The sequence below is a fragment of the Hemicordylus capensis genome, chromosome 1, assembly GCF_027244095.1.
Source record: "Hemicordylus capensis ecotype Gifberg chromosome 1, rHemCap1.1.pri, whole genome shotgun sequence".
Taxonomy (NCBI): domain Eukaryota; kingdom Metazoa; phylum Chordata; class Lepidosauria; order Squamata; family Cordylidae; genus Hemicordylus; species Hemicordylus capensis.
Genome location: NC_069657.1, coordinates 357,244,510 through 357,258,378, shown reverse-complemented (window position 1 = coordinate 357,258,378; position 13,869 = coordinate 357,244,510). Strand labels below are relative to the sequence as shown.

Below are 13,869 nucleotides of genomic sequence, written 5' to 3'. Positions count from 1 at the left end.
GATCATGAAATTCATGATCTTCCAGAAAAATGTTAACATGATAGATCGGCCATAGCTTACAGCACTAAGCCATTCTCAAAAACTAGACTTTGTATTATTTGGGGATCATTCACATTTTCCATACAAACAAGGAAAAACAAGTTTCTATTATGTCGATGAAAATGTTGTCATTCACCCAAAACAGAACCCTGTTCCCTGATAATGCTAAAAGTCCACAGGAATGGAGGCCTGGAGAGTGTGTGCATTGTTCAAATCTCTAAAACCTCAACCCCAAGGCCAACATAAGGTATAACTGTGACAGCCACACAACATTACAAAACATTTCATTGTGACATCTTTGTAGGGACAAATAGCAAGCATTTACACTGGGGCACTAGTGCCATATCCACAATAACTCACATAAATGCCACCCAGAAACTCACTTTCAGTTCACCAAAAGGCCAAAGCAAAACATAATATTTTTCTGTTCAAAATGTTGTGTGTTTAAATGCTTCAAATGTCAATGTTTCAGTGATGCTGAAGCTTCAGGATAGCTAAATACTCCTTCTAGAAGCAAAACGTTCAAATCCCCATTCCCCCATGAAACTCACTAGGTGACTCTGGGCCAGTCATTTCTCAGCCTAATATACCTCACAGGGTTGTGAGGATAATCCTAACCATGTACAGTGGGTATAGGAAAGAATCACCCCCTTTGATAGACCTTAAATTCCGGTTCCCTTACATCCTGAAATGAAAACACAAAGAAAATTCCCTTCACCAGCTGTACTTATCCAATGCAACCTATAACATCCAACTGAAAAACATCACAATTACAGTCCAGAAAAAGTGTCAGAAATAAAAAACAAGAATTACTGAGATTGAAAAAGGATCACACCCCCCCCCCCAATGTCAATATTTTGTTGAACCACCTTTTGCTTTAATAACAGCCTTGAGTCTGTTGGGATACTTCTCTATCAACCTTGCACATCTAGACGGAGCAGTATTTGCCCACTCCTCCATACAGAACTGTTCAAGTTCAGTCACATTGGATGGTAGGTGTTGGTGGACTGCTATCTTCAAATCTCTCCACAGATTTTCTATGGGATTTAGGTCTGGGCTCTGACTGGGCCACACGAGGACGTTCACTTTTTTCTCCTTCAGCCACTGTGTGGTCAATTTTGCTGTGTGCTTCGGATCGTTGTCATGTTGAAAGGTGAATCTTCTGCCCATCCTCAACTGTCTGGCAGAGGGTAGCAGGTTTTCTTCCAGAATCTGATGGTATTTTGCCCCATCCATTTTTCCTTCTACCCTAACAAGAGCCCCAGTCCCTGAGGCAGAGAAAAAACCCCACAACAGGATGCTGCCACCTCCATGCTTCACTGTAGGTATGGTGTGTTGTGGATGGTGAGCTGCGTTGGATTTACGCCAGGTGTACTGTTTGGTGTTGAGGCCAAATAGTTCAATCTTGGTCTCATCTGACCACAAGACCTTTTTCCATTTGGCATCAGAATCTTCATGGTGCCTTCTGGCAAAGCTCAAACGAGCTTTAATGTGGCCTTTCTTGAGAAGCGGCTTTCTCCTTGCGACCCTCCCGAACAAGCCACATCTGTGGAGCACTCGTGAAATTGTTGTCACATGCACAGAACAACCACTCTTTGCCATGAAGTCCTTTAACTCCTTCAGAGTGGCCATTGGCCGCTTGGTAACCTCTCTTACCAGTTTCCTCCTTGCTCTTCCATCCAGTTTGGCGGGCCGACCGGATCCAGGGAGGATAGCAGTCCACCAACACCTACCATCCAATGTGACCGAACTTGAACAGTTCTGTATGGAGGAGTGGGCAAATATTGCTCCGTCTAGATGTGCAAGGTTGATAGAGAAGTATCCCAACAGACTCAAGGCTGTTATTAAAGCAAAAGGTGGTTCAACAAAATATTGACATTGAGGGGTGTGTAATCCTTTTTCAATCTCAGTAATTCTTGTTTTTTATTTCTGACACTTTTTCTGGACTATAATTGTGATGTTTTTCAGTTGGATGTTATAGGTTGCATTGGATAAGTACAGCTGGTGAAGGAAATTTTCTTTGTGTTTTCATTTCAGGATGTAAGGGAACCAGAATTTAAGGTCTATCAAAGGGGGTGATTCTTTCCTATACCCACTGTATCTGGGATCTGGGCTCCTTGGAGGCAGAGCAGGTAATACATGTAAAAATAAAATAAAAATAAAAATGCTGCTAAGTGGCCAGCTCTCTTTACAATTAAACTGGCTGCCCTGTCATCACCTCAGGGAGGTAGTTTGACACTGGAGGGTTCTCACAAGCTTCATTTTTAATGTAATACAGAGCCAAATATAGTCCAAGGTTGTTCTCTCCCTCCTCTGACTCAGTCTTTCCCCAGAACAGGAAAAGGCAGGAAAGAAGGGGGTTTGCCTTATGTCAGGACACCCTCTCCTGCTTGACAACTGCAAGGACTGCTTTTGCCCCCCACCCCAGCCTTTCATAGACAGTCGAGGTGGTTCTGGCTTCACAGCTCCTTTTCGGACTCAGCCCACCTGCCAGCCAGCTTCGAGTGGTCCCGCATCTCCAGGGCTTCCAGAATCCTTGCTACCCCCCTTTAAATCAGCATCCCAGTGCACAGTCAAGAAAACAGCTCTCCTCCCTTCCCTTGTCTCCATTGCCCCTTTCTTACCCCCTACATACCCTGGCACTGTCTTCAGGCCAGCTCTGGGGTGAGCTCAGCTCCTCCTATGGCTTGGTGGCACTCCCACAGAATATTATTGCTGGGGGCCACCAGTCACGGCTGGACTATTTACCAGCAGCAAGGAGCTGGGGAGCTGGGGATGTAGGCAGAGAGGAGTCACGGGTACATCGTGCATCTGTTTGCTACATATGGTTGTACAAAGGCTTGTCAGATATTTTGGCATTCTTACAAATGTACAAGATTGCAAGGAAGAGTTATGTTCATATCAGTCCTGAGTGATTCTGATCTCTCCTTCAGTCATCTCCTTCAATGTCAACATTTCTTAGGAACATAGGAAACTGCCTTATGCCGAGTCAAACCATTGGTCCATCTCGCTCAGTATTGTTTTCACCAGGGATTCTCAATGTTGGGTCCCCATACGTTATTGGACTTCAGCTCCCATAATCCCCAGCCCCAGTGGCCTTTGTTTGGGGCTTATGGGAGTTGAAGTCCAATAACATCTGGGGACCCAACGTTGAGAACCCCTGGTCTACACTGACTGGCAGCGGCTTTCCAAGGTTTCAGGCAGGAATCTTTTCCAGGCCTAGCTGGAGTCAGGGGTTGAACCTGGGATCTTCTGCTTACAAAGCAGGCGCTCTATCACTGAGCTACAGCTCAATCTCTTCAAAACATGGACTTATTTTCCTTAGGCACCATGTACACTGATGGCACTAAACAAACATACCAATTCCATTTTTTATTTAAGACCCACAAATGGATGGAAGAGAATTGATTAAAAATATATATATTAAATGATACACAAGACCAAACTGCCTGGAGCAGTGAATGTATTAGACATGCCTTCCTCAAGCACCATACCAATGTGAAATAATTCAAAATACATCTGATGTCCCATATGCCAGTTCATATGTGATATGCGAACATCATAGAAGATCACAGAATTACTATCATGAGTAGAAAAATAGCAACTTGCTACTTTTGTAATCATGAAAGCAGACTCTGTGACCTTCTATGAGTTTCTACTTTAGAATCTGCACTATTCACACAAGTAGTTTGCTTGCATGGGCAGTTATTTATAGGGGTCAGCTGGCTGTGTCAGCTCTCTGTGGCATGAGACAACGGACTGGAAAGGTGGGCTATACATTAAATAAATCAGTTCTCTTCAAAAGAACCATTATTGCACAAACACAAAAGTTGATACTCATCAATAAAAACGTTTCGGCGTACATGCTATTATCAGTTAAATGTCAGTGCTCAGGAGGAATTAACTGATGCTATAAGATTCATTAAAGGTAAGGTAAAGTGTGCCATTGAGTTGATTTCAACTCCTGGTGCCCACAGAGCCCTGTGGTTTTCCTTTGTATAATACAAATGGGGTTTACCATTGCCTCCGCCTGCACAGTATGAGATGATGCCTTTCAGCATCTTCCTATATCACTGCCGCCTGATATAGTATCAGTGGGGGTTCGAACTGGCAACCTTCTGCTTGTTAGTCAAACATTTCCCTGCCGTTCCACTTGAGAAAAATCAGGTGATTCCCCTTTTCCCTCCCTCCCTCTTCTCTCATTATCTCTCCACCAGTCACAGAACAGTGTGTTCTGTGGTTTAAAGTATTTAACAACTATGCACATTTGTTTAACCAGTTGCAGGGGAGTAACAGCAGGAGAGAGAGCATCCCCTCAACACCTGCCTGTAGGCTTCGAGTGGCATCTGGTGGGCCACTGTGTGAAACAGGATGCTGGACTAGATGGGCCTTAGGCCTGATCCAGCAGGGCTGTTCTTCTGTTCTTAAGTGATGATGGCATGTATGCCGGAACATCTTTGTTGATGAGTATCAACTTTTGTTTTTGCACAATAAAGCATCTTTTGAAGAGAACTGAAGTGTTAATATGTGCATTGCATCGGTGATGTATCAACTTATTGATACTTATTGATTAGGAGAGGAGAGCTGGTCTTGTGGTAGCAAGCATGACTTGTCCCCATAGCTAAGCAGGGTCTGCCCTGGTTGCATCTGGTTTCAAGTTCCATCCCTGGCTTCTCCAAGATAGGGCTGAGAGAGATTCCTGCCTGCAACATTGGAGAAGCCGCTGCCAGTCTGTGAAGACAATACTGAGCTAGATAGACCAATGGTCTGACTCAGTATATGGCAGTTTCCTATGTTATTAAATAGATATATTTTCCATACAAGGTCTCTGCTTTCCTCACCATAAATGCCCTGGGCAGCATCTTCTTGGTGACCACACACCGTTCAGCTATTCAGCATTTTCTGCTACCATGTTGATTTGTGTCCCCCTCCTCCCAGGCAAATGGGAAGGGGCTTAGTTTAGAAGCCACTCAGCAAACAAACTGGCTGCAGCAGCAGTGTTATTACTCACCTGAAGTGACTATAGACTTGTTGAAGAGTGAAACATGGCTAGCGTTTTTAGATTGTTACAGTGTTTATTGTATTTGTATGTTTTGTTTTTATTGTGATTATGATGTGGTATTGGCTTGCAACCTGCCTTGAGTTAATTTTAATCAAAAAGGCAGAATGTAAATCCTTAAAATAAATAAATAACGGACTTCTGGTCCTTTTCACCAGATACACACTTCTTCTACAGAACTACTTTTAAAGCAATGCTAAAGCCTCTAAGAACTGATTAAGCCAAATGTCTGGTATGCTTAAAGTTATTATAAAATCCCACTGGTTATAAATTATGTTTCCTGCCAGAATACAGAACACTGTATTAGAAATGAAAGACCTGCTGAATGCAAGCCAATGGAATTTAAACATCATTTTCCAGTGCTGCCATTGAATAGGGTACATATATTGATATTTTCAATATTAATAGTATACTTTAAACCAAGTTCACCGATTGGTGGCTGAAATTTAAAATCTGTCACCAGTAGACTGATTGCTAGCAGCATGCATTGCTGAAGATGGAAAATGGCAGAAAAATATGCACCGATTTACTGAGCTCTATTTTGCTGCTACATATTTTATTTTCATAAAGGCACCTTGAAGTCTGAAATGTTCTCACACAGGGAACAGGCTTTTAAATGTTGTTTACTTCTAAGATGAAGAATATCAAAACAGCATTCACTTAAAAATTAATTTTATTCAGAGTGAAAGTCATACCATGTAACCAGATTAGAAAAGGGAAGTGCGATAGTTTAATACCACAAAATTCAAAAGAACTACATCTTTTGGGGGGAGATGCTACTGCAACACATTCCTTTTATTTATCAGCATCTCAGAGGAATAATGTTACAATGTAATGTTTTAAGTAGCTTTTACTTGACAGCAGAGTAAAGGACAGAATTTGCATACAAACACAGGCAGAAAAACAATTCATACATAACCTTTCAGTCATAACAAAAAACCATCAAATCCATTACTGGGATCCTTCCTGTTAGTGGGGTTTTGAATTTTATTTTGTTTTGCTTTGATGTGATCTGATAATGGAAAATACTTTGCAAAAACCAGAACATCAAGCTGTTTCCAATGCTAAAAATGGGTCTGAGGTAGAAAGGTGGTCATGACTTTCCTTTTCTGCAAAACTTTTTTCCTTCTCAAAATATCTATACCAAAATATATTTCTTTCTAGATGAAAAATCCACATATTAATCTGCTTCTCTGTTTCCCACTTTTGGCAAAAAAAACCCCTCCCTCTTAAAAAATAATACTTTTCATTTAGATAGCACTTGTCATTGGAGCATTGAACATACATTACCTACCCTGAGCCTCATATCAGTTCCATTTTAGAGATGTGAAAACTGAGCGATTACAAGGACATCAGCATCAGGATTACAGCTCCTACTATGATTTTTATAGTGGATGCTGGATGTTCTGCCAGGCATTACCTTGCAGAAGGCAATCAAACATTAGGTATGGCCCAACACCTTTTTATTGGGCATAAATATTCATAAAATCACAGAGTGATATTTCTCCAACCCTAACGAGTCCTTAAAAGACATTTAGCGCAGACATGCAACTTACTGAGCAAATGAATGTTTTATCATGATAGCAAATGCCCATGCAAATCCACCGGCTTGGGTAACAAACACTGCCCAATGTCATTTCTCTGGCTCAACTTCCCCACAAATTTACCTGCATTTAAACAGGTACATTAAGGAAACCATTCAAAAACATATACAAGATGATGCTGATTTAAGGTATCCTGACATCCTTTCTGACGAAAAGGCAAAATACTTGATCACTAAAGTGGACAGAGCTCCTTCATTTAGTAACATTTCCAAAAGGAGAATAAAATCATTTCTAGTCTAGATCTTAACCTTTGCATTTGGTGATTTAAACACAAAGCTTGATAAAAATTTGGCACAATTAGACCACAGTCTTCCCCATGTAGAGAACCAAATTCACAGATTCAGAATGACCATATAAAATAAGTCCAAACTCAACTTGGCTCACAATGGAGGGAAGAGACCACTCTACACACAGTGGGGAGAAATAAGTAATTTCTACACCATTTTAGTGCCAATGACTCTTGTAATAGAATGAAGTTCGCTAGAGCCAAGGTGTCTCATGTGTTCACAGATGGCCATAAATGATCCCCCGCCCCCAAACTAATTGTAAGGGTTATGAATCATTTTATTCATGATTTGAACCTATTAGGCTAAGTATAAATAACCTGTGCAGAATGGTACATGTACCAGAAGAGAAGGTACTTGAAATGGTAAATGCAAAAGCCAAAAGGAATGTATAAATATAACATTTTGCTCCAAACTCTGTATGCAATTCACTTTAGCAATATCAAAAAAGAATGGATATAAATCCCCACCCCGTTTCCTGATGTTGCCTATTATATAAATCAATGATATATGTGTAACCATTTCCAAATACTCCACGGTTTGTTAATTTACAGTTGCATAGAAAGGGAAGGAAGAGGGAAAACACACACAATGTTATAAAACCACAACATCCTTGTCTTTGGGTAGTTCAAGTGTTTTCCTATTTGAAGTAAGAACACACAGAGCTAAACAGTATATTACAAGGTCCCATGCAGCCATATAATTACTGGAACTTGATATTGGCATTTGTAAAAAAAGGAGGCTATATTTGATGTCAGGAAGAGCAGGCCATCTTCAAAATGAGAAATTCACATTGCCTGAAATTAAGTGATGGGGTGGGGGAATAAGAAAACAGTATTATTGCACAATACTATTCCTAGGCACATATAATTCAATTTAAATATTTTGAGTCAAATACCAGAAGAGTTGCCATGTTTGGACACAGTTCAAAGTTGGCAAAAAGTGCAATGGCGAGTCAGATTTTGAGATTTGAATCGAGGTTGTATCAAATTGCAAAATGCTTGAATTTATTACACAAAAACAGCCAGCTTGGCTTTCTTGAGAAATGAAGCTTGAATTACTCAAATCGATTCGAGCACCATTTTGATGTCCCCTTTTCCAGGAAGAGTTGGGAAAATGGGCCTCAAAATGGCACTTTCCCTGGGGAGAACTGGCCTACCAGTTGGGATCAGCAGGTAGATCAGGCCTCTGCTCCTGACTTAGCACATTTGCCCACCTCAGAGGACTGGTCTGTGAGGCAGGCAGACATGCTCTGATTCAACTCAAATCAATTCAAGGTCAAGTCAATCTGCACATCTCTAATTTTGAAGGAGCTAATTATACATGGGATCCACAGAGACAATCGTGGTTTGTTTTCCTTAAACACGGTTAAGTGTTATGCCCATATATCTAAACAATGGTTAAGCACTGCATCTCTGCTGAGGAAATAATCATTAAAGCAGTTTTTTCTATCTCTCCTGCCTTACAGTGCTTGTTTCTCATGTTAAAAAATTTAAGTATTTTCCAGACATGTATCTTCCTTCAATCCCTAGCAAAAATAGACTTCCAGAGACAAAATATGACATTGACATTTATTGCATGTATCCTTAGACCATTTAATTTAAATATGAGTGTGTGTGTGTTTGTGCATGCACACCTGCGCATCTCAGTACTTGCATTTCTGAAACATTTTCGAGAGTTAGAGTTAAACTAAGCACAAAATTGTGGTACTTATTTGCACCATCATCATAACACAGAATCGCAGTATCACATCCCCTTCAGACACAGTCATAGCAACATGTTAATGGCTTTTATATGGTGCAACCCAAGATGTCTGCTTGCTGCATGCTAATGATGCAGCCACACAGCCAGGTTGATCATGTGACTTGTTCAGCTAATCCTCTCTCACTTCCAATGGTGTATGCACAATATTCTGATGCTCTCATAGTCTCTGGACTGGGGCATCAGGGTACAATTGTGAAGACAATTATATGAGCATATTTGTTCTGAACTCTGGTGAAGCATAAATGTCAAGTGTGTCATAATAAAAGGCAAAATCCTGAATTGTTAGCACTTCATTACACTTAACTTGTGGAGTAAACTGAAAAATAAACTATATCACACCTGTGGTCTGCCAGCAAGATTTCCTGTAAATAAGAAAACAAAATGATTAGTTGTAATATGATGCAAGGATTGAGATAAAACTGCGTTGCATACAGAAAACAATTCATATCTGAAATGCACAACATTGGAAAATAGCTAAATAGCACTTTAAAAAAACACTCTTTGGGTTGTACGTTCATAAAATATTTCATATTAGGTCTGCTAGCATATAACGTTTACGTTTTGCCACTCATGTTACATGAATCATGTTCTGAGTATTCAGTTCAAATTGTTCTAGATTGTTAGTTCACATTCTTGCTAATAGTGGCCAACATGCTGTGCAGTGTAGCATGCATCGTTCTGAATCACCTACACTGCTGTGAGTACCTTAAAAAGAAGGCAGCAGTCCTGCACAAGTACTTAAACTGGTACAATCACATTTCTACAATTCTATTGACACTGGAAATAAAGTAAGTAGTGTCATGGAAATGTGATTGCACCTGTTTAAGTATTTGCTCAAGAGCCCTCTTGTGCAAGACCACCCAACAGTATATTTTAGGCACTTGCTACAGTGCAGGTGGTTCAGAACGGTCCGCCTCTCACCATGCAACATGTCAGCTATTGCATGGTGTAAAAATCTTAGGGACACACAAAATGTACAGGCTATTTTTACTTATAGCTTCAGGTCAAAGCCCCTCTGAGCAAAGGACAAGATACTGGGCAAACTCAAAAGCATCCTCCTCAATAGGTGGTCTTGATGGCTGTGAATTATTTCAGCATATGGTAATCACTATCTATTAAGTGTCTGAAATCCATTCATAAAGAGAAATGGAAAAATGTGTATTCAACAGTTTACACACTACGTCAATATGATCACTGACAATCACATATGTTTACTGCAACAAGTAGAGGCCTAGGGGTACAGGAGACCTGGGAAAAGATAAAAGGAAAACTAAAACAGTAATTAAAACTGCAGTCCTATGCACTTTTACCAGGGAATAAGCCACACTGAATGTTATGGGACTTAATTCTGAGTAAACCTGCAAAGAATTATATTGCATGGCTGCCTGAAGTCTGTTGCATGTGGAAGAAAGCTGGGAAGGGAAAGACAGTGTGTGTGTGGGTGGGGGGGAAGGAGGTAGAAAAGCTGTAAGGTCCTTCTGACTCATTGTCTCAAACACCACAAAAGGTGTGCAGGTCACATCTGTGAGGCTAGGTGGATCAGGGTACTAAGCCCTCCTAACCTTCAACTACCTATGCAGCTAAGTAAGGGAAGGGGACAGGTTTTAGACATGACTGCCGGCAGAATTGTTTGAGGAACTGTAATGAGTTTGGATGGAGGTACAGCTGCAAGGCATACACAGCAAATCTGGCAACACAGAACTGGGTTGATCATCAACTGTGTGTTGATTTCTGCAGTTGCCATGCACTGATAATCATGCAGAACTATTTTGACAAGAAGGGTTCAATGAATGAGGGGCTCTATTGCCAATGCTCTATAGATAAATAGTCTAAAATTCTAGCCTATGCAATGAACTGGCTGCAGGAAGTCCATTTTATATCCTTCAGACAATGCAGGGTAAAGTAACAGCACAAGTTCACAAATAGTGTGGGGGGGACTAGTTTCCTCTAAATTCACCAGCAGTTTAAAAGCAGCACTACAGATTATGATTACAGCAGACAGCAGACAGCAAACCCATGAAGAATAAATATAATAGGTGCATGTCTTCACACATTCACATACACACATCTGGAAAATATGATTGGGACAAGTTTCCTAAATATTATGTACCCAGGTGTTTAAAAATATGTGCATATGTGTATATACGTACACACATGCGTACGTATGTACTATTAGGACTACATCCTATGTATTTGCTAGGGGAAAATGCTGTTGTAACAGTGATATTTCCCACAACAATTGTATTGTATAGCACTGCCCAAGTAGTAAGACTGTGATATGTCTCCTTTGAGCTCTTTTCTGCTACTAAAACTTTAGGAACACGTAGCATATAAGATCTTTCAGACACAACAAAAAGCTTCACCTCAGACAAAATATCTATTTTGGCTTTTTGTAATATATTGTCTTCAGAGGTCATCGCTTGACAACATGAACAGCATTAAACACCTGTAGTTTCTTCAGTGTCACCAAAAAGCTATGCTAAATTTTGTGCATCACCTTCCTTCATTTGGTTTACACACAAAAAAAGCAACAGCAAGACAGGCATGACTGAACAACTCCTTTTTCAATCAACTAGTGCACCTAGGGACAACTGAATATTGTGTTTTTGTTAACATGCCAACGTACCAATATGCTGATGAGGGCTACTCTATTCCAATGGCTCACCTTATTTTATAAATGTTAATCTGGACATGCCGAGTGTCGCATTCATAATAATGTACACATTGTGAAAAATCAGAAAGTTGCTCTATAGTATAAATTGGTTCCATTTGGGTGAAGTGCTGAGTTTGCCCAAGATAATGATACCAGTTGGTAGTGAATGCAAAAACAGATCACAACTCTTTCAGAAGATATTCTATACTGCATTAGGATTTCGGTATACTGTGGACCACTACAGGGAACTTCTCAAACTGTCTAATGCTGATCCTCTCCAATTAAGAACCAAACCCACAAATGGCTAGCTGACCTCCCCCAAGTCTAATACAAAACAAGAGCACAGGTATTGCATGACAGTGCTTATTTTCATCAATGGGCCCTATAAGAGAGGAGGAAAATACATGCAATGATGAGAAGCTTCCTTAATCCAAGTCAGCAGAGTATTAATTGATGTAGCCCTGTATTATCTGCCATCCAGCCCAGTACTGTCTACTAACAGCTGGTTGATGCACTTCAAGATCTCAGACATGAGGTCTTTTCCAGGAGTGCTGCCCATCTCTTTTAACTAGAGATGCCAGGGTTGAACCTTGGACCTTCTGCAAGCAAAACATATGCTCTGTCACTGACCTATGGGTCCTTCACCTAGGAGAGAAATAATGTTGTGTGGCTCTGCACTGTGATTAAGGACCTTGAAGGAGAAAACCCACCAGAGAACATAAAAGGAAATGTTAGCTAGAGAGAGAGAGAGCTCTTTCACTGATCCCCTCTCCATTCCATTATGCTTAGCTCATAATGCTGAGAGTATTAACTGCCTTCGCTGTAGTTTGTGGAGGAAGTAGAAAGAAGGTTAAGTCCTCTTCTTCCTTGAATACAAAAACAGCTGGGGCATAGGTGGTGGTGGTGGTGGGGAGTCTTATCAAGGAAGAGGTCATAATACTATGACAATGTAGTATGGTTTATTTTGACTGTAATGCTGAAAGTAACAAGTTTAGCTACAACCTATGAAGCAATAAAACTTTTAATGCACGCAGGATGCATTTCACTCACCATGCAGGGCTATTTTACATGTTCCATTTCAAAATATATATCACTCTAAAACCATAGCATTCTATAGCATAATAGGATACACTCATGTTTTGAAACATATGTACACTGAAGTCAAATGTGTAGAAGTCACAGGCATTTAACAATTGGTTAGGGTTCCCCTATGTGTGTACATTATTTTTAAGTGCACATATTGTCTCTACCCAATATTTGCAGCAGCAGCCCTCAGCAACTGCAATCAGGTCACACAGATCTTGGATTAAGAGAAAGAAACTCCAGCTTAAAGAATGTGAATTTCCAGAAGGTTCCAGGTAGGTTTGTGCCTTGGCATCTCCTGGGAAAGAGTATCCAAAAGTGATTTCATTTTGATTATTAGCTACCTATTAAACTGACCTCCAGCTGCCCTGACAGCAAGCTCATACAATCATAAGAAATGATTCCAGGAAATAGCAAAAAGTCTGCCAAGGATGCTGCTTCACACTTCTTGTCCCTTCAGCTCTTGTATGCTTCCCTCCCAAAACAGAGATAACCCTAAGTATTCAGAAAGTGTGTATAATTAAGCATCATTCCATCTGGGTAGGTATCAATCTCCTGTCATTTCCCTTCATCAATTAATACACATCCGTGGAAGACCCAATTCAAAACCAATTAAAAAACTGATTAGTTAAAACTCACAGGCCACGCTAAGCGACAGCCCTACAGAGGCTTTTGCCTATTGTGTGAGTGTGTGGAGGTGGCAGTCACTTATCTAGGGAAGAAGAGTGTTCATTGTTTGATATCAAGATGTATCTGGATATTAGCAAAAAGTTTGAGTGTCTTTACTTTTTAATTTTAATGTTCTGAATTGACTGTTTTGATTGATGGATATATGCTTGATTTTTGCCAGAAAAAATACCTCCTTGTTTTCAAACTGCTGAAAGACTGGTGTTAAGCTGCAGCTTAGCAATAACCTCACATGTCCAGATCATCCACAATGTGATTTATTTGGGGATACAAATATATCCCTAGGGAGCTTAAAAAGACCTAGTGGCCAGAAAAAGTGCGGAGTCATAGACACGTAATTATTGTATACCCTCTAGAGCAGTTCCTTCACAGCTATCCTTTACGTTATGGAAGAGGAGAAGCCCAGAGTGTGCCATTGGCAGCCACATACCTCTGACGTGCGAATTTTTAGAAAGAACGTGTGAAACCATGCGTAAATGGGGATGGTTAAACCAGGTCAGCAGTTTATGACACCTCCCATTTTAGGATTTAAGAATTCATTCTACCTTAATATGGGCACGGCTTTGCTCTGCTGTCATGTGGTTACAAGCACTGGGCACTAGTTTAGTGTAACAATGCAAGTCTTTCATTCAATAACAATTTCTCTAATGACAGCTGTTATATCCTTTGTAAAATCTTCACACGAGAGGCTATTTC

General features: G+C 40.4%; 1 protein-coding gene across 15 annotated transcripts in view; it reads right to left on the bottom strand.

Annotated features, from left to right (window-relative positions):
* Window positions 1–5,753: 5,753 nt before the first annotated feature.
* Window positions 5,754–13,869, bottom strand: part of UTRN (utrophin) — a 567,675-nt gene continuing 559,559 nt past the window's right edge. For all 15 annotated transcript variants that reach the window (XM_053290644.1, XM_053290686.1, XM_053290679.1 and 12 more), the window contains 2 exons: window positions 9,090–9,112; window positions 5,754–7,783 (listed from right to left, as the gene is read on the bottom strand). In XM_053290644.1, coding sequence (XP_053146619.1) covers window positions 7,775–7,783; window positions 9,090–9,112 — 32 coding nt within the window. In that variant the 3' untranslated portion in view covers window positions 5,754–7,774. The remainder of the gene's footprint in view (window positions 7,784–9,089; window positions 9,113–13,869) is intronic.